At 38.6% G+C, this 24683-nt stretch overlaps 1 protein-coding gene across 2 annotated transcripts; it reads right to left on the bottom strand.

The window, feature by feature from the left end:
* Window positions 1–1623: 1623 nt before the first annotated feature.
* WASF3 (WASP family member 3) lies at window positions 1624–23879 on the bottom strand (the record flags this gene model as incomplete). Of its 2 annotated transcripts, none has more annotated exons than XM_079549793.1 (8): window positions 1624–1781; window positions 2917–3287; window positions 4908–5171; window positions 7717–7892; window positions 13505–13622; window positions 15185–15338; window positions 17907–18041; window positions 23747–23879. In XM_079549793.1, the coding sequence occupies 8 exons, from the start codon at window positions 23877–23879 to the stop codon at window positions 1624–1626; spliced, it is 1509 nt and encodes a 502-aa protein (XP_079405919.1). The 2 variants fall into 2 exon arrangements, with proteins under 2 accessions (XP_079405919.1, XP_079405920.1); XM_079549794.1 differs by lacking the exon at window positions 7717–7892 and adding an exon at window positions 5868–6034.
* Window positions 23880–24683: the final 804 nt, after the last annotated feature.

The following is a 24683-nucleotide window of genomic DNA, read 5'->3' as shown; positions in this document are numbered from 1 at the left end:
CATTCTTGAGAATACAACTGTTGATTGTATAAACACAGGTGAGATATCTTTTATTTCTTCTTTTTATTTTTTTCCATTTCACATACCTTTCCCCCCTCTTTGTTATTTTTGAGAACAGGTGGGGTCTCACAGAACAAAGGAGCTTTAACAAATGTTTAGACCTGGAATTACAGACTTCTGTTACAAAGATTAAAATCACAATCTGTTAAAGAAAGAATTTTTCTTCCTCTTCCTGATACGCTTTTAAAAGCCTCACTGGCTGAAGCAGCAGCCCAACTCTCAGTCCAGAAGAAAAAAACATTTTCATGCTGTACTGAAAAAAAAACACGGATCATTTTAAGAGAGAACAGAAACAGCCAAAGCAGACTGTATGTCAGCAGCTCTACCGTGGGGAAGAGAAAAAGAATGGATATAGATGCCATAGTACCTAAACAGCCATTGAAACTGCTCTAAATGCCAAACGTTACAGAAATGCAATGTATGAGGCAGGAAATACATTCAGAATAATGGCAGCTCTGGGTAAATGAGCTATGGGAAATTGAAAGCAATCGCTGTGACCCTCCATAGAGAAACCAACAAACAAAAACTTAGTTACGAGCGTTTGTGCCTACAGGCATAAGGACCAAGTTTAATACTTGTGAAATGCATCTGACTGCTAGATCTAGACTGACAAAGTTCCGTTCTTTAGTCCTAATACAGCTACCTTTCCTACACTGGAACAAGCCTGTTGTTTCAATCAGGTCTATCCTGAAACTTTTGTGTCTAGTTGGCCCAGATCCTGGAAATGAGAAGCTGTACAGGTGTTTTAATTTCATTTTGTAACACGGGCACACATTCACTACCTACCTAAGACTTCCCGGCACCCTTCCCAACAAGCTGCCAGCATCCTACTGCTATCACTGTTACAAACTTATCCAGTCTGCTCACCAACACGTTAATTTTGGATCAAGAGGATTCGTTCTTCAAAGTATGCGTTTCATTTTCTGCTACATTTTTAAGATTAAAAAAAAGAAGTTAGGTTGTATAAAATCAAGTCTGTATGCAAAAATCTAAGCCCAGTAGTGCTTAAAAATAGACTAAGTAGGTATTTAGTTACTGTCTACTGCATTTTAACATGGGCATAATTAGCATCTAATAAAAATCTAAAAGTTGTATATTTATGGAACAACATTTCATCCAGTTATAGAGTTAACCAACCCCAAAGACTAACAAGCAGACCAACTCACAAGTACCCATGTTGCTTACATAATTAAAGGAATAAGATGCAAAGTCAAAAAAATATATTTTATCCTTCAAAAGATAAGGAAAGTAAAACAAAATGCTGGTTCTGTAACAGTGCAACAACTGCAGCATGTTTTGCACGCAGCACATGATTTGCTACATTTAGTGGCACTTAAGTATTACGCGGTAAATACTGAAAGTAAGACAAGTTTCTGATCTGCATAAGCATAATCACATTATTACCAGAGTTGCTAAGCTACAGCATTCTGAATAATATCAATTCAACTTCAGCATTTCAATCACTAGCCTTAATACACATCAACATCCTGTTTTACATCTTGCTACCAAAGCAATCGCAGAAGCCAAGTATTTTGTGAATTTGCCACCGTGCTCAGACCAGGTTCAATCTGACCAATCATTCTCATCAAATTCGGAATCATCATCAGAATCACTGTACTCCACAGCAATGCGTCGTGAAAGGATGGTTGCCACATCATTCCCAACAGGTTCTCGCTTTGCTTCTTGCTCACGTTGCTCTTGCACCTTTTTCAGCTGTATTCCTGTAGAGATTAAGTTTTCCAGGTTAAGTTTGCAAATTTCTTTCATTTCTTACTTCACATACTCAAAAAGAAAGTCAAAGAAACCGTTGAATTGGAGCACCTTCCTCAGCAAAGAAGAGACAAAGTCCAAACGAAATAGGCAGACTGGAATTCATTCTCAAGACTAGAGCTCTTCTAGACCTACTATAGAATGGCTTGGGTTGGAAGAGACCTTAAAGATCATCTAATCCCAACCTCCCTGCCAAGGGCAGGGTTACCAAACACTAAATCAGGCTGCCCAGGGCCTCACCCAACCAGCCCCTGAACACCTGCAGGGAAGGGACATCCACAGCTTCTCTGAGCAGCTGTGCCAGTGCCTCACCATCTTCTGAGTAAAGAATTTCTTCCCATCATCTAACCTAAATCTCCCCTCCTCTAGTTTAAAACCATTCCCCCCTGTCCTATCAATATCTGCCCATACAAGAAGCCTGTCTCCCTCCTGTTTATACAAGTTCCCTTCAAGTACTGGATTGAGGTCTCTTTGGAGCCTTCTCTTCTCCAGGCTGAACAACATGGTGATAATATATTAAACCTAAGTATTCAAGATTGTACACATCCTTCTGACACGAAAAGTGAAGTTTTCACAAGTGCACAAATTTGGAAACAGCAGAACTGCTCTACGGTGTAAACAAAGTCAGGAGTAGCTATTAATCACTCAATTCTGAGTCTGATGAGATCCCTTCTAGTTCAGTCACCAGCTCCTTTATAAATCATTGCAGTGATGCAATACAAAGTTAAAAATCACTGGGCCGAAATTTGGTGCTGGATACCTCAGTTCTGATTAGAACCCAAAAAAATCAGTGTACTTTTAATGGAACAGTCTACATAGTATACATAAATAGAGTTTTCATTTTATTATGTACACACAAATACTAGCTTGCATTTAGCAAAGCTTCAAGATCTCCAATCTGTTTCTAAAAAGTAACGCTCCAAAGTCACGATGGATGCATCTGGTACCTGTGGTAAACCAGTCTTCTCAAAGAAATTCTGCCTAGCGGGGAACAGAAGCCGTGAACGTGGATCACTGGAAAATACAGCACTTTCATCGAAAGGAAAAAACAAAAGAAATGGCTAAAAAGGGAAAGTGCCCACTTACCCATCCGGATGGCAGCCAGGAGGTCACTTCGCGCATCACTCACTGGCGGCTGGGAGAGTTCGTGGCGCTTCGCCTCAGCAGCTGGAGGAGCGTGCATGGGGGAGGAAGAGAGGGAGGAAGCTGCAGCAGGAGGGCCTGGCGGGGGCGGAGGGGGGCCAGGAGGAGGAGGAGCGGTGACAACAAGCCCGCTGGGAGGAGGAGGATGAGCGGATACGTATACAGAGCCCGCCATCAGTCCAGAATGGGACGGTGGCCCAGGAAGCTGAAGGGGACTAACAAATGCTGTCTGTGCTGATGGAATCATGGGGGGAGGAGGAGGAGGGGGAGGGCCTGCAGGATTGTAATATTCCACCATCTGAGCTGGAAGCATCCTATATAAAACAAAAGGAAAACATTAAATACATCAGAAGTTGGGACTTACAGAACAATCACCCCTCAAACTGTTCTCATCTAACCTCAGCTAAACAAAAAATTGAAGAAAATTTAAAATTGTGATTTAAATATGCAAATGATTATAAACCATGTAAATTGCCACATATTGATGATCCTTTGTTAAAGCAGAAGGGCACGTCCTTTCAGAAGTTCACAACAAAAAAAAAGGGAGTTTATATTATTGCTCCTGCCTAGTTAACTATGTACCCACATGTGTTCCTAAACATCTGTGAGAACATTATGTACAGTGCTGTTGCAAATCAGAATGGATCAAGAAAACTGCTAAAGTTTTAGACTTAAAGTTTTAAAGTTTCAAGACTACTAAAATCACTTCCACAGAAGGTAGTGTTAGAACAAATACTGGGAGACAAGAGAGAAGGCATGGAGGATAATGGCAAGCAGGACTGGGCAGCTTCACCCAATGGTTTATCATGCGTCTCATGTGCTTCTTTAGTCAAGTTTATCAACTTAAATATCATCCAATTAGGTTGATACATTTGATGCATACTTTAGAGAAGAACAGGGAAAAGCTGCTTTGTTGAAACACGATTAATGGAAATGTTATAACAGAAAAAATGGGAAATTCGTATGTGTGTTATGGTAAAGACCTAGATACAGAAGACAGGAGTAAGTGACATTCAGTCATACATGTCAATGAATGACAATTCTAATACACTGCTAATAGTCATGCATCTGGGAACTAACCACAGGTATTTCTGCCAGGAACTGGAAACAACAGAAAAAGAAGGTTGGAGCAATCAATCAGAGCAAAAATGAATAATCTACAGCATGACAACACCATTAATTGGACAAATGCTACCCCAGGATGCACCACCGAAACTGAAAAAGCTTGGCTGACTCAGTTTAAAATGACCCAGAGAAGAGAAAATACAAATTAGCTGAGGTTGTAATTGGAAGTTTTGGGCTACTAAAGCAAAAAGGCATTGGCAAAAGAAAAAAATAGGTAAGGACTCATTAGAAAGTAGGTGATGTCTTTCTATCAGAGAGGCAATACATGAGAACAAACCTTTCTTCACAGTGTGTTCAGATAAAATATTTACACAGGACAAACTGAATAATGGAGATGTCTGCAGGGAACTCAATTCTGAGTCTGATGACATCCCTTCTAGTTCAGTCACCAGTTCCTTTATAAATCATTTCAGTGATGCAATACGAAGACTCATGTATATTACATTCAGGAATACCTTCTCTGCACCTTTCCTGGAATTTAAAACATCATACAAATTATGTTCTACCTGCCCTAAGTGCCATCTGCTATAAAGGAAACTGCCCCCTTCTTAATATTATATTAGGGACCTTTAGGATTACAAACATATTGATTTCATCCTATTCTATACAGAATTCATTATTTCTGCTTTCATTATTTCCTCACTCAAATTCAGCCTGCATGTAAGAATACCATCAAACTTGTTCCCTCTCTGCAGTGAGATAACTAAGGTACTCGGGACTCTTTGTACCCACGTTATGTTGATGGTTATGACAAACACGTGGCCCTCCAGCTTTGTCAACAATTCACTGGAGTAAGTCAGGAGTTTTACCCATATTCTGCTGGTACCACAGGTACTGAGCTATGCTGGCCATCTGCAGGCTGGGGAGGAGGTGGAGGTGGCTGCTGAGGTCTGTTTAAAGTAGCGTGTCGTGCTGTAGTAGAAGGTGGTCTGTATTCGTGTTCATGGCTTTGGGATACGCCAAAGGACTGTGAGCCATCTCCTGTTCCATAGGAAGGCATTGCTATCTGCTGATGGAGGGAATGATTCGGAGTGGCAGGATAAGAATAATCTGTAACGTCAGATGCATGGGACCTAAAATTAAAGTAAATGGATGCAGAAGAACAGATGAAGCACGTTCAACAGTATTATCTAAACGGTTCACAAGAAAAGAATGCAATTAGGATTATTTTTTCTGCAGTGGGACTCCCTGACTATCAAGCACCACTCTCAGCTAAGATCATTAAGTAACAGAGACTTCAAAAAAGAAAGGAATTTCCCCCAGGTTTTACTATTCTTTAGTAACAGCAAGGAAGCACGCTGTTTATGTCAATGATTTTGACAGTCCCCTGTTTGAAGTAATATTATTTACCAATTTGGCCTTACGTTGACAACAGCAGCAGAAAAATGAAAGCAATATTGCAAGCACTCAAATATGCAGAAGATGATGCTTTACCAAAGCAGAGAAAACAAATTCCAGAAGTTAGGAAATGCTTTTTGTTTGCACAAATACTTTTGTTGCAAAGGCTTAGAGAAGCTGGGAAATATAAATATTAGTTGAGCAGAGAGTTCATAAAGATACAAAGCCCAGGGTGCTCTCTCAAACAAGCCCAAGAGAGGGAGCAAAGAATCCCTTCATCCCATTGTTGCACAGAGCTGTATCGTATTAGTAATGAACAATGGTGCAGCCTGGCTTTTAGTAAATGCAGTAAACTGATGCACTTGTCCGTAAGACTGGAAGCAAGGTAAGCAACAAAAAGCCAGGGCTTTGAGTAAAGCAAAATGACAAACCCTTTGGGCATTTTGTCCTCTTTCATGCTTCCTGCCTGCTCCATTTTCTTTGCGTCACTCATGAACTCAATGCCCATTTTCCTTCTCTCCCACTCTTCTTTTCTTGTTCTTACTTTTCTCACATTAACTTGCTGGTTTCTGTTTGGATTCAGCTTGTGTTTCTCTCTCTGAAGTATAACAAGTATAACAAATTAATTGCAAATTGCCACAGTTTGGACGCTTGGATGTTAACCTTTAATGTGCAAGTTTTACAATTAGCACGCTAAATCAAAAATGAACTTTTTTTTTTTTAATCTCAGAATTTAAAAAAATGACAGAGACGAATACAAAAAAAGTCCTAAAGAAGTGAAACACACCACTCATGCAGTAGCTGTCAGCATAAGAACCTCTCTGAAGCCAGCACCTATTTCTGAATGCATCGTGCCTTTATGATTCAATTCCCACAAGTGAGACAAACCCCAGGAGAGAAGGCAATCTTCCCTCCACCTTCACTTCTGGTCACAAAATTTATTTTTCACACTTGTAAAGCAGATTTCAGGATTTAATCGCTAATATTTGCTTCACTGAAATTGCAAGTTCTTCACTTCATAAGTCCTTGAAGTTTTGTAATAAGCACAAGATAAGTTGTCCCAAAAAATCTATACCCAACATAACGATGCATCTTTACAATTTCTGCTTACAGTGTCTTGCAGATTGCGACCATTATTGATATCTGCAAATAGCTGAAAACATTTCAACACTGCTGGGAGATTACAGACGATGTCTATGCCAGTAATTAAATTTGAGAAACCTGGAAGCAAGGTTTTAAGGCCAGAAAAAGGACTTGAAATGCGTGAAAGGCAGAGTTCAAAGGCAATAAAAAAATCCACATCTTGCACTTGGCAGATAAAAATCAATGTCATCTTATCAAAGGATGGTCATTGTGACACATAGCAGACTGGCAACAAGGAGATAACATTTTGCAGCAGGAACCACAAAAAAAAAACAGCTGTGACAAAAAGATTCTAGAGAGTTTCTGAGCACGCTACTGAAGAAGCAAGTAGCAATTTTCTTTATGTCTTGTTATTTAATTTTATTACTTTTGTTATTATGTTGTTATTCTTGATCCTCACTAAGGTTGAAACATGAGGTATACAAAGTTCTGAGCAGCTTGGATGTGTAACTTTATCTCAGCTGTACACCAACTGAAGGTATCAGTGCACACTTCTGCAGTGATGGTGGTTTCCCCATCCCGGCCACAATGGAACAAATTAGTTCCATTCATTCCTAGCACTACTGCTCCCAATTAACTGTGACAGAAACAAAATGGGAGAAAATCTTTTTTGTGAAACCAGCTTAGTGAACAAACTCAGCCTTCTGTGCACAACAGGAGAAGGTAACTCCCACTGAGCTCAAAGGGAATCTCACACAACAAAAATGAGCTCTGCTGTGTATCCTAAAGCAGAGATTTTTCTTCAGAGATCTATTTCAAGCAATAATGTTACATTTGGCATTGCAGTTTGTTTTGTAGACAAACTAGACATGAAGAAAGAAGTTCTGCCATTAACTGGCAGAATGCAACTGAACTATTTCTGAACTACAGCTACTTAAGATCAAATACAAAGCATAAAGCAAACACTTATTTCATTCCAGTGCACAATAAATCATGATGACAAAACGATCATCTGATGCTAAGGAGGAAAAATATCATTAATTACAGAATGAATGTCGTTATCTATAAGAAGAGCTTTAAAACACACAGTATGTCTTGTCTATTCTCACTACCCCCAGCCTGTACAAACATCTAATTCTACTCAGTGTTTGGGAACATACAACTATGGCATAAGAAACAGCTTGGTTGTAAACAGACCTAGTATCTGGGGACAGTGATCCCTCGGAAGATGCTCCATGGTACACACTCTGAGACAACCTGTTGTCAGGTCTAAGCTCTTTGTCATACGCCATCATATTCCACTCCTGGCGTCTGTTCCTGGCTTTTCTAACCTTTTTCACCTCACGGGTGGTGCCATCTATACGCTTTTGCTCCTGATGTTCAAACAAAAGAAATAAAGCACGCAGAGAGAGAAAAAAAGGGAAAGGAAAAAAGCAGGTTAAAATGCAGTTAGAGTGCATGAAATTAAGACCAGATTTACAGATGAAGCCAAGTCTTCATAAAATTTCTCTGCACTGAAAATGCCAAGAACTCCTTAAGCTATGAACCCCATAAGCAAGAAAATGCCACTTTGCCCTTCTTCTGTAGGATGCACACCCCAGTGTGATACAGACCTATTGTTTTTATTATTTATCATGCCCTCCCTTCACACATCTGGTAAGTTACCACATTCCTCCTAGTTGTGCTTCATCCTCGCTTCTGATTACTCAATATAAGAATGATTAAATGACACTAATTCTCTCTGCAGTGTGTCAGTAATACTCAGGCCAGCAATGTGTTACAGCTTGATTACTTCAGTTGGTTTAGCTCTTGAAATCTTTCAGTATTATTTCAGGCCCAGTCAACATCAGTGACAGTTATCTATCAGATCTCCCAGCAGTGAGACTCCATGCTTTCCCAAATCTGGAACTTCTCCATCTGCCACTTTTGACTTCTCAGCATGAATACAATATCATATTGGTGCTTTGGTATGAAAACAAGGAAGACTGAACAATCCAAACTGAAAGAGGTACATGTGTGCTACTCTTTTCCTCAATATTTACAAGGACATTTGATTATTATAATTATTTTTTTTAATCATCTCAAGAATCCACATTTTACTCATAGAAGGAACCTCTTTAACCTATTTATTTATAATTTGGTATTAATCTTTTGGCTGTTAGAAAAATTCTCACTAATGCAAGCATAATCAACAGTATTTAGATAGGAGCTGATAGGCAAGCATTTTATTCTTGAATCTCTACCTCCAGAGCGCAGGCGACAGCTGGAAAGTCCCACCAAAAAGGAAAATGAAAAGATGAACAGAAATTCCCAAAACTGTCAAATAGCACCAATTAAATAATTCTGAAACAATTTATTTGGCATTATACAGCTGAAAAATTAACAAATATTGCCTTTGTTTTGGATCTTTGGCTTGTTCATGCACGTCTGTATCACAGACCTGTGAGCTACATTTGCTAGCATTAACAACAACAGAAAAATCTTTACCAAATGTGCTTGACAACACTTGCTCATTCCTGCCCCTGTAGTGAGAATTTCTTTTTACTTTGATTAATGTTAAGTAAAGATTAACACTTTGGTTCCTTTTTTTTTTTTTTTCTCCTGCCTATTAATTTTTTTAATTTTTTCCTCCCCAAACTTTTTAGCATCACTCTCTTATTTATCCAGGTTATGCAACACTTTACCTTCTCCTTTAATGCCACTTCTTTATATCAACATTTTCTAATATGGGAATTGGAGCAGAAGGAGACAGGTTCATTCGTGCTTTATTTTAAACATACAAAGTTCTCCTATTCCCCACGTTTCTAAATGCTTTACATCTGCCTTTCTCACTTGATCACTGCAAAATCTAATTTGTTTTAATTCTGATCTTTTATCCTGATTCATTTCCTTAACTTTTGTTACCAACTCATAATGTATTCAAGAAGCACAAGAGGCTGCTTCTGCGTTTTCTCGTCACAGAAAAGTAATTCCATCCTCTGAGGGTCACTTCTATCCATTTCTTCTAAGTTTCTAAAGTAAATGTCAGCCTTTCGAACCACGCACAGCAGTTCCTGCACAACCAGGAGTGCTTATGTGACTGCTTACACATCATCACCCATTTAATAGCTTTTTTTTTTTTTAATTTTAAGAGACCACCATGTTTTTATGAAAAAAAAAAAGTAACCAGGTGTGTGTGTTAATAAACAACAACACACAACCAAGTCTTCATTTGATTTCATTGGATCAGACTTGGACAGGTTGTTCCAGACCACCATCTGTAAGTATGCTAAAGCAATAAATATGCTGGAACCCCTTTTACTCAAGCTGTACTAAGCACTACTTGTACTGATTTTTTATCATCTCAAGGCATCTCTAAAACATTTAATTTTTTTCAATAACAGCAAGGCAGACAAATGGCAGCAGCAGACAAAACCATATATAACTCTGGTAGAGCAGCTTTATGCTGTTCCAGGAACAGAGGACGATCTTATTAGCTCCTACACACCATGGAAACACTTTCACATCCTGAAAAATGAGCGATAGTTCTAGGTATATGTCATGGTTTTGTAAACCATTGACAGTATAATGCATGAAACAGTTTTAGGGGACCTGAGGACTTCAAAAATAACTAGTTAGAAACATTTTTTTAATGAAAATTAAGCATTATTAAGAAGAGTTACTTCCTCTTAGTTAAGTGTGACAGAAGCTGTGGTAGACAAAGAAATGCCGTAGGTTAAGCCAGCAAAAGCAGGTACATCAATCATCTGTTGGCAGGAATGATCTCAGTCATACAGCAAAGCGTATTGCAGCCTTCAGAGTTAAGTTAAATTCAAGTTTGATATTTGCACCAAGAGTTAGCAAATGATATTTCAAGCATCTTTATAAGGAATAACAGCCTGCAACTGAAAGTAGCGTCAGCAAGTATTTTCAGGACTTTCAAAGAAAAAAAAAAAACAAAGATCAATGAGCCTAGCATATTTTCCTGAGTTCATAAAATTTACAGGGTCACATCCATCACAAGTCATCGATGATTTCTGAAATGCAAGCATACAAACCCCCCAACTTTCTAGTTTTCTAGTTATCTGGATAACTAATTATTCCTAATGGAAACAATAAAAAGCAAAGTAGAAAAATCTTCCTTTGGTGAACCGAATGACTAACAACTGGTCTACGATCACACCACTCAGATTACTGCCATATGGAAGCCAAACTCATTGCACTCTTATGCACCAATCTACTGAAAGCTCTGAAGTAATAAAAAAAAACATCGAGAACACAAGCAAACAAAAAACCCCGAGAATATACTGCAGATTTCAAACTTGTAAGGGAGATTACAACTTCATTTGGAGCTGGAAGAGCCAAATCAGAGGAATTCTGTGTTAAAATTCTCCACAGTCAAGCTGAAAGAAGAACTGTGATATTTGAAGGTGGAAAATGAAACACCTCACCAATTTTCTGCTGTGATTTACTCACACATTTAAGGCAAATTACCAACACAGTATTGGAAAACACACCCTTTGGTGCTGAGAGTGTTCTTAATCTTCACTGACCACCAGAAATGTTGAGGCTAAAAACCAGCTACATTGGTCACTTTAGTAGGACTGCATAGTTAATAATATGCTAAACAATACGTATCTATTTCTTCCCTCACTGCCTCTCAACAGGTTTTACACTTTATGCTTCTGTAAAGTATAAATTGTTGGCAAAATTCTCAGTTAGTTGATCCAAAGTATAACTTCAACCATAACATCGTTAGAAGATGCTCTGGATTCATCCTCAGTCATTGCTACTTTAGGGACAAAAGAACAAAATAAATTGGCAGTCTCAAGCAACCTGTGGAAGGAAGGAACATCTCAACCCAACCATGCAGCTCTCCAGAGATTCCAGAAAATACTATCCTGATTTGCACATCAACTTCTGGAATGCCAGAAAACCCTGACTTCTACTTGTCAAAGTCACATCTTTCTATGCAAATTTCCATCTGTGTTGCTTTCTTCGTAGCTGATCTTGCTGTACGTGCAATCAAATCAAATAGCACTCCAGGTAGAATTTATGTTTCTGAGAGGCATGGCTGTAATTCCACATGATTGGAACAGAGTGTATTTTGCATCTTGTTTGTAGACTGTAATACAGCAATTAACATCCACAAAAAATACACCATGGGTGGAAATAAGTGAGACACGTTGCCTAAAACAGTCTGACAGCAAATCTTGATACAAAAGGTTCTGTAAAAATCTCTAAAGGTATCAAAACATTTTCAAGTGATATTATGTTATAAACGTTAAAAAGGCCTCTGTATTTTCCCTTTTTAGTATCAAATCAGAATGAAAAATTTAACAGTTGATGGCTTCTTTTTATCCCTTTCTCTAATGAAAAGCCCTAAATCTGAAGAGGGAACAAAGGGCTGGAAGGAAAAAACCTCAAAGGTTCTAATTAACCCTATACGTTTTTTTTTCCATAAAAAGTACTGGAGAACAAAAGCTGCTATAATTGTTTCCCATCTCTCAGTCAACTCTATGGTTTATCATACTGAGGACACAGTAGGATTATAAGCCTGCATATAAATTTTTATGCAATTAGACACATAACCAATTGAATATTTTCAAGTACGGTGCATTGGACAACATCTTGTACTGAAAACATTTACTTAGCTTTTTTTCACTGCTATTTCATACTGAGATACCTTTCAAAACAGAAAACACTTCTGACTGGTACTCCTAACAGGAAGATCTGATTATTTGTTTCCAAAATTAGAATCATTAATTAAAACAGCTGCTGAATTCAAGTTATTAACTAAGTCTTCTTGTTTTGTTAAAAAATGTTGTAGTCAGAAAGCTTTGTCTAGCCACAGGAACAATGTCATAAATTTTATAAAATGTAATTTTATAAGATTACAGCAGTAAAACTCCCCTATAGCTGTGTCCTACACACAGATTTCTAAGCAGCTACCATGCACACTAGTACACATCCAGGTATACATATGTGCTATGATATACAATACCTACTTATACTTACATTCCTATACAGATGCCATATCTATGATGTTTGTATATATCTGTGTACTGAAAAATAAGTCATTTCCTTCTATTTCCTCTGAAGTCTGTGTACCTGTCACATCTTAATTCAAATCCTTTATCTCCCATTAAACATATCTAGAAGAGCACCTGCTGTCAGATAAGATAGCAGTCCATGCTTAACACTTAAAAAAAAGAAAGAAAGAAAGAAAAAGAAATTGCCCTCAGTAACACTACAGTAATGTTATGGCCCTCACATCTGACCAAAAATTCACAGGAAAGAAGCTCCAAATGTAGCACTGTAATTCTTCATTCAAAGCTAAAAACCTTTAAAAGAAGAAATTTTGATTGCTTCAAATACACACCTCAATCAAACTGCTGAAACCAATCCAGGACTGAAGAAAAAAGAAAAAGCCATTTTGTTGCTGTTTTTGAACTTTGAGGAAGGAAGGAATATCATGCCTAAAACAAGCCTACTCTTGGTGCTAATGCACACATTTAGGCCATGTATTGTCATTTTACTACCTTGCTATGCACAGAAAAGTGAAGAGTTACTACCAAGGAACTAAAAAACAGAGTACATACTTCTGAGTAAGCCCATGTTTTGCTACGGGAGATGATGCAGCTGGATAAAGAACTAAGAAAACTGCAATTTCTAATTTATTTTTCCCCCCTAAATTACAGGGTCCTTTTTTTTTTTTTTCCCTAAAGCACAACAGGGCTATTTCACTGAGTATTAACATGCAGTTACCGGCAAACGATTAAAGAAAGTATGTTGGAAGACAACTATAGTTCTCCTAACATTCCATTTGCCAACTTACAACAGACATTGTGAACTAGAAAAACTGAAATGACTCAGAGTCTGTAACCACTCGTGAAGTGGAAAAATCCTTCCATGCACACAAACCAAGTATGGCCTAACAATTCTTATGTCCGCATGAGTGTAAGCAAAATTTTAATATTTTCATTTCTTATGTTTCTGCTTTTACCTTTTGTCTCCTCTTTTCTTTTCGCTTATCTTCAGTATCTTGTAACATTTTTTCTTTCCAAAGATCAAAAAAATAGGAAGGATCAGTATAGAACTTCAATCCATCTTTCTTATCATCCCTGTAAACACAGTAGAAGAGAAGCTAAGAAAATATGAAGCAGCATTTTTGAACTAACAAACCTTACCTTCAAAGGCCATCCAAATTTGTTTTCTCTGCATCGTGAAATGACAGGATGTCAAGTTCCTGAAGTGCCACTCTTGGCAATTACATCTTGCAGTTGGTTTGACTCACGACAGGAATTTCAGAGAAATGGGGTGAAACCCACAGCCCTGCAGGAGGCGTCCTCCCAGCTGACTGCTGGCGTGAAATTCCTTGGCTCTACAAGAAGATCAGTGCCAAAATGGGATGTGTAGGGACAGAGGAGCCTAAGTTACGCATGGAACACAGCTGACTCAAAAGAACTGCAAAAGGAGTATTTGGTTCAATCCAGACAAGGAAGCACAAGATGATCACTACACTGAATGGCAGAAGAGTTAGGAAGGTGGTAGGAACTGAAGGTTGAGTTCTGCCAAACTCTTATAGGATGATTTGAGACAGAGCCTGGTAGTTTGAATTGGCATCAGCTCTCAGGATCACAGAGACTGCTGGGTCAGGGTACAGAGGACAGATCTTATGCACACTGGTGCTACAGTGGCTAAATCCTTATTTCCTGTGTGCTAGAGCTTCTCATTACTAAGATCTAACTTATTAAAGGGAGTTGTGGGGCTATTCTTTCATCCCTTCAGCTTTGATCAGACCAAAAATTGGAGTGCAATTAGTAAAAGCAAATAAAAATAATTCAAAACCGGTGGCTGTAAAGGACTTTAAAGTTTAAGTAAATTTCACTAATGCATTCTTAATACAAAAGGAAGAACGCAATAAAGCTCACTGGCAGTACTTTCCTGATACAAACTGGACCACAGCTTTACAGTACACTTGGTTGATAAAACACTCACTGGATGCCCATAAATATAGAACACAATTGTCTGTAGCAGAGAGTAAAACAGTGCACTTCAGCTATAAATTGAATAATTTTATCTTCCAAGTAAAAGCTACAAAAAAGAAAAAAAACAACACTGTAAATGTTCTGTGTCATTGCTAAATTAAAAAAAATTCAAATAAGCTACCATAGAGCTTGAGTTCCTGCTTTATATAGATCTCACAGATCTTGTAATCCAGTACCTATCAAAAGTTAAAGGATGCAGTAAAAATATGTTTGTCCACAACCCTTCAGGTGAAGCTGATTTCATTAACATCTGAAATCAGGAGCAAAAAAGTGTGTGAGTGTGCACATACACACACATTGGGAGAGGGCAGGGAAGACAAAAGCAACAAAACCAAATTTCTAGATAAATAAACCAAAGAAAGCATTGTTCACTGTATTATTAATTTTCTTTTCACTTTTTACATGATGAATGGCACTTGCCCTCTGATGCCATGCTGTCATGTAATGCTGAAATACAACAATTTTTTTGTCAGGTACAAACTATGATTTTCAGTGTGATAACAGCAATTTTTGTCTTCGTAAACAGAGAAGTCTTCAACAAAAACAAATCTCAATAACCAACAAAGGTTTTCCCATCCCCTGCAGTCACTCTTTACATACAAACAGAAGAATGCGAGCACTCGATGCTTCCATACCTGTAAGGTGAAAGAATATTCAGAGGAGGTGGTTTGTCACTTTGATTATAAATATCAGCCACTGGGTTAGGAATGCTGTTCTTTGAAACTACCTGCTGATCTTGAATTGTTGAACTCTTGAATGCTTTTTTCATATTGATATCCTGTAGTGATACTGTTAAAAACAAAAATGTATTTAACATATATTTGAAATCAACTTAAGTGAAAATTCATTTTATGTGAACTCTTTAAAAATATCTGTAGAAAAAACATGGAAGGGAAACTGAAAGATCTGTTTGTACTTTTCAGGAGCAATTGTGATATATAGATATTCAAGCATGTAAGAACTGATGTAATAAATCAAATTTACATCCCACTTGATCCAGAAGTTCACTTGAAATAACAGGAACACAAACTGTATGTCTTGGAAGATGAAGTAATCCTGTCATATGCAGATGTGCAATGATTCCCTCCCCTTTTTTTTTTTTTTTTTTTTTTTTTTTTTTTTTTTACAAGGCTCAGCCTGGATTTCTAATAGCAGAAAGCCTGGCTTCAGCCACGGAACACAAAGTTTGATATTCCTCTGTCACAGCATGGTTTATAATTACATCTGGTATCCATCAGCATTCAATCCCACTCTAATGATTAAATTACAGCCTCTGGAATTCCTATGAGATCATTCCACGACTTTTACTATCTTTCAATTCCCTGTGCTCCCATACAACTGACAATGTCTTTCAATCTTAAGCCTTTCTCATCTATCTACAGCGGGAAATAGGTTTGTACATTCCAATAACATACTTTTATTGCATCTTTGCTGGTACACAGTCTTGTCAGCCTATCTAGGCTTTCTTTTGTGCTTAAAATATATTTCCCTGAGATGGAGTGTCCTTTACAAAAAAGCTGCAGATAATGGCAATCACAATTTAACGTGACTATGTTATCTTCTATTCTTTGGCAACCTGATGTTTGGTGGGGAGGGGAGAGTGTTGTGTTTGACTGTCAAACAGAGAACTGAAGTCTTCACTGGCTTATTTATACTGATATTATTTCTGGAATTTATTGTATATAACAAAATGCATATTCATATGCATACAGCTTATTATCTTGAAGGTGATAGCAGTAGTATAAATTGAAGACGATTTATAGTACGCTCTTTTTAATAACTCTCACAACTCTGGAAACTAACAAGAAGGTATCCTGCAATACAAATGAGACCTTAGAAAAAGGAAACAAAAGCATATACAAACACAAAAAAACACCTCTAATGAGGACAGCAATTCCAAAAATAATGTACTTGAAAGTCATGAACTCTGACACCACCCATCTCAACGTGGAAGGAGTTCACTCTACAGATATCATCTAGTTTGCTCATATTACCACCACAACATGCCTCAAAATCTAAGCTGACTAGTGGCTCAATAAGAGCTTAGCTTATGTTCCCATGTAGCTCGTAAGCTCACATCTAATCCAGTTAACATTTTTCAAAACAGGAAAAATATGCATCATGCAATACTTTCCAATTACCAGCTAGCTAGAAATGGAAAGCTAAATATTATACTATTAAATATCAGTGGCACCATTTAATATTGGCATGAATAGCAATATTAAATATAACATATCAGCTTTATAATTAATACTATTAAATTTATTTCAAGTAGTATCCATTAATAAGCGGATACTACTTACACTGTTGTCCTGATTTAAAAAGATTTCACATTTAACTATATGTCAGAAATTTTAATTTTCTGGAAAACAGAAGAAATGATTTCACCAAGACATACATGCAGTGGCTGGCTCAGACAGGTAACTGAACATGAAAGCAAACACACATATTAGAGCTTTCAGGCCTAGATAGAAGCATGTTCTGCCCACTTCACTGAAGGAAGTGCTTTCAAACAATGTAATGCCATTACTCAAAGTCTTCATCTTTACTGTTTATTTATGATGTTACTGTATATATATGTATATGTATTTTAATATTTTATATTTCTTGGAACACGCTGCCCAGAGAGGTGGCAGATGCCCTGATTTTTGCAGACATTTATACAAGGTTGAACCAGGCTCTGAACAATCTGATCAAGCTGTGATGTCCCTGTTCCCTGGCAGGGAGCTGGACTAGATGACCTTTAAAGGTCCCTTCCAACTCTAAAGATTCCATGATTCTATGATTTATGACGTTAATAACCAACTGTTTCAGCAAGTGAGGACACAGCAGCAGAAACGTCTGTTCTTAGTGACTAGGACCTCCTAGAGAATTTCAGCTATTCAAAGTAGGCATGCAGCGATTCCTTAAGAAGTGCTTTAAGATCTTTGGTAACTGTAGCCAGAACAGCCTGCAGTAAAACAGTTTGTTACCACCCTATCCTGAAATGAATAGATCTACTGCCTCACACTTTTTCAAACGCACTCGTTTGCTTCCAGTAATGTTCAGACTTATTCACTTACGATTTATTTTATTCACAGACCAAAATTCTCCCCATGACAAATGCAGCTTAATAGTTCCATTACTTTAGGGGTTTCATCAAGTAATACTAACTCAAATATGAAGACAGTTATATGACTTGAGATTTTTTTTTTCCCCTCGCTCTTCTAACAAGTTTTCTTAGCAACGCAAGCTGGGAAAAATCAAGATGAAATACTGGTTCAAGATTACTTTGAAAAGAGAGAGACTGTTGTGTAATTAAATACAGTGGCCTTGTCAACATCATTCCTGGCTCAACGCCTTCATGCAATTACCTACCTTCTTCTACTGTTGAATCCAGCTGTGTAACTTTGACAGCAAGGCGATCGATTCTGTCTTGAAGGGAATTTGCTCTGATGTAGAAGCTGTTAGCCTCATTAAACAATTCACCAAATATGTCTTCAGCATGTTTACCTGTATAAGAAAAGAAGCAAGGAAATCTCTTTGCTAGAGAGGTACAAAATACAAGACAAATGGCTTCAATATGATGCAGCTATAATAAACACTGTCTGCAGGACTGTAACAGCATAGTTCTTCGTTTAGCAAAGTTTTGGGCAAAATATTTGAACATGGTCTCAAAACATACTCTAAATGCTGCCTGAAGTCTATTCTGGACATCCAGGTTGGCCATCTGCTTAAAATAACAGAAAAAAGAAAACTAACAAATCCCACATACTCACACAAAAATATGCACACAGACTGCCAAGTCATAAGGCTGCTCATTAAAACCTGCCTCCACAATGAAAAAGAAGACTTAAAATTATTGCTATTACTGCTGAAGTGAATTCAGAAAACTAAGATCTAGTAACCTACAGTCATTAACATTTATTTAATTACAGACACAAGCATAAGCCAGTGTCAAAACGAAGGCAAGGTGAAGCAAACTGAAGGAGGTTCCTCAAACCTCAAAGCTTGCTCAGCTTTATGCTTACCCTACATGTTGCTCTGTCACTGAAGCCTTCTGTGAGACTGAGATGACAGTGCCCACTTGACCATGGTCTGTTTGAACTTGACAGAGTACAAAAGAGGAATCTACAGTCTTTTCAGCCTCCCTTTCAGCTGTCATGTTTTCTTAATCACTATAACAGCACAGATCATATAACAGTCTAGATCTGTAGCCATAAATGCTATCTTAATTAAATGTGCTAAGTGGATAAGAGTGCCACAAGGCAAAACCAACCCCTTCTTGGTACATAGGACCTTATGTTTTCCCATCCCCTCCCTAGACCTTTCTTCTCCTAAAGTACCAGATGCCGTCATCCATTTCATTCACCTCCTATCCCAGCCATTCTCTCAGCTCCATTTTTAACATTCCCCCTGCACCAGACACTCCCCTACAAATTTCAGGTTCCACCTGACCACTAAACTGACAGTACTGCACCCGCTTACATCTCATTCCCCCTTCTACTCTACAAACACGTTGTTGCCATTAAGTTATAATTCCACCTACTATTTCTGTATCCAGTATCTCGAGACTTCCATGCTCTGTCAATCCCTCACATAGCAGAGGTGCTCCAGTCACTTCTGTGTCTTCACGACCTTATGCTGGGCTCTCTCCCATATGTCCGTGCCTCTCTTGTACTGGGGGTATTCAGAACTGGACCCAGCACACCAGGTGCAGCCTCACCAGGGCTGAGAAGAGGAGGAGGATCACCTCCCTTGAGCTGCTGGCCACGCTTTGCCTAATGCAGCTAAGAATGCCATCGACCCTCTTAGCAGTTTGTAAGTTCATGGCTTCTCCTTCTTGCCTAGCTGAAAACAGGCCAGACACTTGCTCTCCTCCAGTCTGCACACACCTCCAAACATTACAGAGAATGGCCTTGTAGTCACGTCAGCCAGCTTCCTCAGAACCCATGGGGGCACTGCATCAGAACCCATGGACTGTTGAATGTCCAGTTTGCTCAAGAATTCTGTGGCCCCATCCTCCTTCACCAAAAGTTACACCCTGCTTGCTCCAGCCTTTCCTCCTGGTCTCTGAGACCCAGGATTCCTGAAGGCCAGATTTGCAACTAAAGACAGAAGCAAATAAGGAATTCAGTACCTCAGCCTCTCCACTGCCCTACGTAACCCGGTCTCTCATTTCATTCAGGAGAGGGCCCACATTTTCCCTAGTTGTTTTTACCCTTTGTATCCTGGCCATATTCAGTTTCATTTGGGCTTTTTTCAACTCTTCAACTACACAAAGCAGGTCTTACATTCTTCATCCACCAGCATTCTGAGCTCAAGACATCAATACATTCCAATGTATGCTAGTTTACGTTAATATGTTGAGATCAAAGACATCACCACTAGAAAGGCCACACAGATGCGTGCTTGTCTGCTATCTGTCAGTAGACAAAGTAAGTCAAAATTCGATTGTGAATATATTTTTAATAGTGATTAATTTAAAAAACAAACAAACAACAACAACAAAGAACTTGCCACTCTAAAGCAAGTGAAAATTTGATCAGTAACCAAACTGCAGACAAGCTATTTAAGTTCCAAGCGTAAATCTTTCAACTTAAGAGTTGATTTTGGCACTGTGAGCTTTCATTTAAGAGCCATCAAGTACATCCCAACATTCAGACAATCTAAATTATTATTGAAAAATAATAATTATGCACTTTGCCTTCTAAAGCTTCCCCTTCCCACAGAAACAGTTGAGGGAAATGTAATCATGATGCTGCCTCACCAAATCCCTCTTCTCAAACTCCTTTAATGTCAACTGAAGGAGTGGCCCTTTCTAGCACTTGCACGGGTAGTCTTCACACAGCTACATTTTTGATCATAGGTTCATAGAATATCCCAAGTTGGAAGAGGCCCACAAGGATAATTATGTCCAACTCCCCACTCCCACACAGGACTACCCTAAACTCGAACCTTGTGTGTGAGAGCACAGCACAAATGCTTCTTGAACTCTGGCAGGTTGGTGCCCTGGGCAGCCTGCTGCATGCCCACCATCCTAACACCCACCTGACTCTCCCCTGAGACAGCTTGATACTGTTCCCTCAGGTCCTGTCACGGTCACCGGAGAGAATAAACCACAAAATAAATTTCCAAGCACCATTAAACATTTCTGGAGGTCGGGATTTCCCAAATAATTGAAATCATAACACCTCCAATCAAGTTCTGCAGCGATTACATGGGATGCCATCATGACGCATCAGCTCACAACATCCCCAGATGTGTTGTACAGTAAAGCTTGCATATGGGTCAACGAAAGGAGCTCTGTACTGGCCACAACTTATATTCATCTAGAAATAAAATTTCAGCCTCACAGGCATATATGAATCAATGGAGAAGTCAAAGATAAATAAACATGAAATATTTAAAGACTCAAAGAAAGGAAAGTCAATTAGTCATAATGCCAACTTGAAATAACAACTGTTAATGTACAGGATCAGATCCAAATAAAATCTAATTAGGAAGCATTCAATACAGAAGTATATTTACGGCTTTAATACTTAGCCTTCAAAAGTAATCAGATGTAATTATTTCTTAGACATAACCTTAAGTCAGTAACAAAACCACAGTGCAACAGATCCTGTTGCAGAGACCAGTTTTTTTAATTGGCAAGAGCCCTGCTGCCATCAGTCCAAACTCCAGTGCCAAAAGTTACAGAGTATTTGTGGATGGTGTTTCTTCAAGGTCTTCCCTCTGTGTTTTACCCTACGAAGCAAGCATCATACTCACAAATACAGGCTGCAAGTCCTCCAACATAGTAGATTCTCTTCCTCCAAGTGGAGGTGAATCCCCCTAGTCAAGCTTTTGCCTTATGTAAGGAGCACAGTTTCACATAGAACTCTGCTTACTCTGCCTGTGCTCCAAGCCAGCTGGCTGCAAACAAACCCAAATCTGGAGTCATACTAGAAAAAAAGCTCCATTGAGATCACATTCCCTTTGGATAAGTGCTTGTTCATGTCTCCTGAAAAGAGCAGGAGAAAGCCAAATTTGTAAGCAACAGCACAGATCTGCCAGTTTTTAGAGTCTACAGTGGGCCTCCAGTGAAACACTACAACAAAGCACAACTGCAAGAAGGACTTGCACTTGCTCTCTCCCTGCTTCATGCTGTGGGAACACCCATAAGCTCTGATACTGTCAGCAAGACATACTACATCAGCTCCAGCACAATATTTTTCTACGATCATTTCCTCCCAGTTGGCTTGAAACAGGCAAAAAAAAAAAACAAGAAGTGCGGCCTGACAAAAATGCTCTGCAAACGACAAATTTTCCTGTTAGACTGTAGATAAGACTGTTGTAAGACCTCACTCATTAAAAATCACATTCATCTGTTAAAACAAATGACCCATTATTTATCCACATAGATCTTTAACTGCATCCTAATAAAGTACATCAGGGCTGTCTGAAGGGACTTCTGACTACCTGAGAAACCTGCTAAGCAGCAGGCATGAATTGTTTCTCAGCTAGTGCCTCACCAGCAGACATAAGAGGATGTGAATACACAAGGCAACAGATGAACTAGCTCCAATGCTGTATCTGGAGAAGAGAAAGCTAGACATTCCTAGCAAGATTTAAAAAGCCAGAGATGTAAAGGAACTATTACCCACATTCTGGCAATCATTGTACACCACCAAAATGAGGTCAGATACCCTTGAATGCCATCAGGAAATATCAACTGTTTTTATCCACTTGCTGAAACTCGACACAGAACAACTGCCAAATGAAATAGCAACTGAAGGTAATGATAGTAAATGCAAATATACATTAACTATAAATAACTTTCAGCTCTAAATTAGCTGCTACTGCTCAGAAACAACCAAACATTTGACAACCACTTAGGTACTCCCCTGAAAACGTCAACTCAAAAGTTTAGCAGTCCAAAAACAACATTCCTTGAACTTTCAGGGAATTAATGACAAAAAGTCACTGTGACACTGTTTGGACTACAATGCTACTCCACATTTTAAAAAAAACCTCTAACTTCAATCTTCCAGACAGAAATAAACATCTACAGAATTACAAAATGATTTCACTCCTAACAAAAATGTTAACAGTACAGGACACTTTAGCTTACAACACATCACCAGGAGGATGATAATGATTTAAAAATAACAGCTGATAACAGAAAAGATGGAAGGTAACCACTTTCCATTATGTTTCCAAGGTATCAAAAGAAAGATAGGGAACAATTTTTATTGTGGGACATTTTGCCACAGGTCATTGTGCATGAAAAATTCAGAATTCTATTTGAGCACTTCTAAACAATTCCAGAGATGATAGGTTTACTAAAGCTTGCTACACAGGATGACTCAGATAAACCTCCAGCTCAGAAAATCCCTAAACTGTTGACCACTGGAAAGCAGAACACGATGTGTATCTGGTACTCTCTCCCTAAGCACAGGCTATTTAGTATCACCACAAACTGAACATCAATCTAGTAGGATGCAAAGTCAAGCCACGCAGACTTTAACAAACCATTTACATTTGCAAAGTGAAAAAAATGATGAATTGATTGTTTCTTTTCTAGGACCAGAATTATCAGCACAAACAACAGCTGCTGGCTGTTAGATGCTTTCTGAAGAAGTCAGATTTCTCATTATTAAGAAGCATTATTCTCCTTGCAAGCGCTCCACACATGCTGCTAGAATTACTAGCTGCAGCATCAGCTGAGAGGTGTATTATGCAGGCTGTTCTGTGTGGAGATAATGCTAGCAGCAGCCTGCAGATTTGTTTTTGGCAAATTCCATTCTTTCAGAATGTTTAATTTTGTTCATCCTGAGAAATAATGATACCTTAAAAAAACTGAAATTTTCAAATCTGTTATTTAATGACAGGAGGTGGAAGTTTGCTGTCTTCATCTTGGACAACTGCAAGCCAAGAACAACTGAAATGCTAGTTCCATACCTAGCACCAATTTCTCACATCTCAGAAAAGCCTCCTAATTGACTATGTCATAGTTGTTTCTTCCTTACACTTAAAAACCTCAGAGAGGCTCTGCCTGCATAAAAATTTAAAATATGGAAGAGAATAAAAGCATTGAAGTAGCACAATACTATTGTATTACATAGGTGGCAATGTCCTGAATCAGTTTTGCTATTACAACGAGCTATTTTAGAGCCTTCCATTTGCTCAGGTTTTCAACAGGAAGCTGGAACTTAAAAGAAGTTGCAGATACTTACTCAAGCTGCTTAGCTGGCGTATGATGGCAGCAAGGGTACTATTCGTTACACATTCCAGCTCACTAGTAATTCCCTCTGGTAGAGCTCCTCGGCAGAGATGCCTTGGTTCAATGTTTCTTTTTACCAAAGGCATGGCTTACAACCTGGAATTTACAGAAAAAGAGAGACTTTTTTTACAACAGTGGAAATAAGAGCCATGAATTTGTTCAGCACACATTCAGCTTTTAATGCAAAACATACTTCACCTTTCTTCTTTCAAAGCACTTGCTTCAGTCTTCCCCTTGTAAGATGCTGCACTTCTACAAAGGCAAAGGAGTCACGGGCTCAAGTCAGAATGTGACAAGAGCACAAAGCATGCACTCAACAGACACAACATACACCAGTTCCAAGGCAAGAAGTATGCTATTTACTGCTACGCAGACCAGTGCTACAGCGTGCCAGTGCTTCGCAGAATCATTGGACTTCAGCACACATTTGCATTTTAAAAACTGGCAGTTCCCCCTGGACTCACAGGAATGAATGCTGTCTGCAGAGAGCAGGTCACTGCCTTGGCACAGAGCATTTGCCCAGAGGGCCACAGACTGCTCGTCCATTCACAACAGCCCCATAACTGTGACAGAAGCTGACCAACCCTCATCCCAACAGGTTCTCTATCAAAATGATGCACTTATCTGACAGATAAGGGCACGACACCTGAACAGAAACAGGCTGGGTGAGAATGAGAGAGACGTTCTATGTGATGAGAAAGACTGTTTTTCATTAGTATTGTTGGATGACAATCTGAATGAGGCAATAAAATGTGTTTACCACAGTCTAGACATGTGCCAGATAAGAGAAGACATTTTTCTGAGGGAACAAAGGCTATTAGAACTGGTCATCTAGGGATAAAAAAAAAACAACAAACATATACACAGAATAAATTAGGGAAAACTAGGGA

This window comes from Tetrao urogallus, assembly GCF_951394365.1.
Source record: "Tetrao urogallus genome assembly, chromosome: 1".
Taxonomy (NCBI): Eukaryota; Metazoa; Chordata; class Aves; order Galliformes; family Phasianidae; genus Tetrao; species Tetrao urogallus.
The sequence above is the reverse complement of the archived record's forward strand: the minus strand, read 5'-3'. Positions and strand labels throughout refer to the sequence as shown.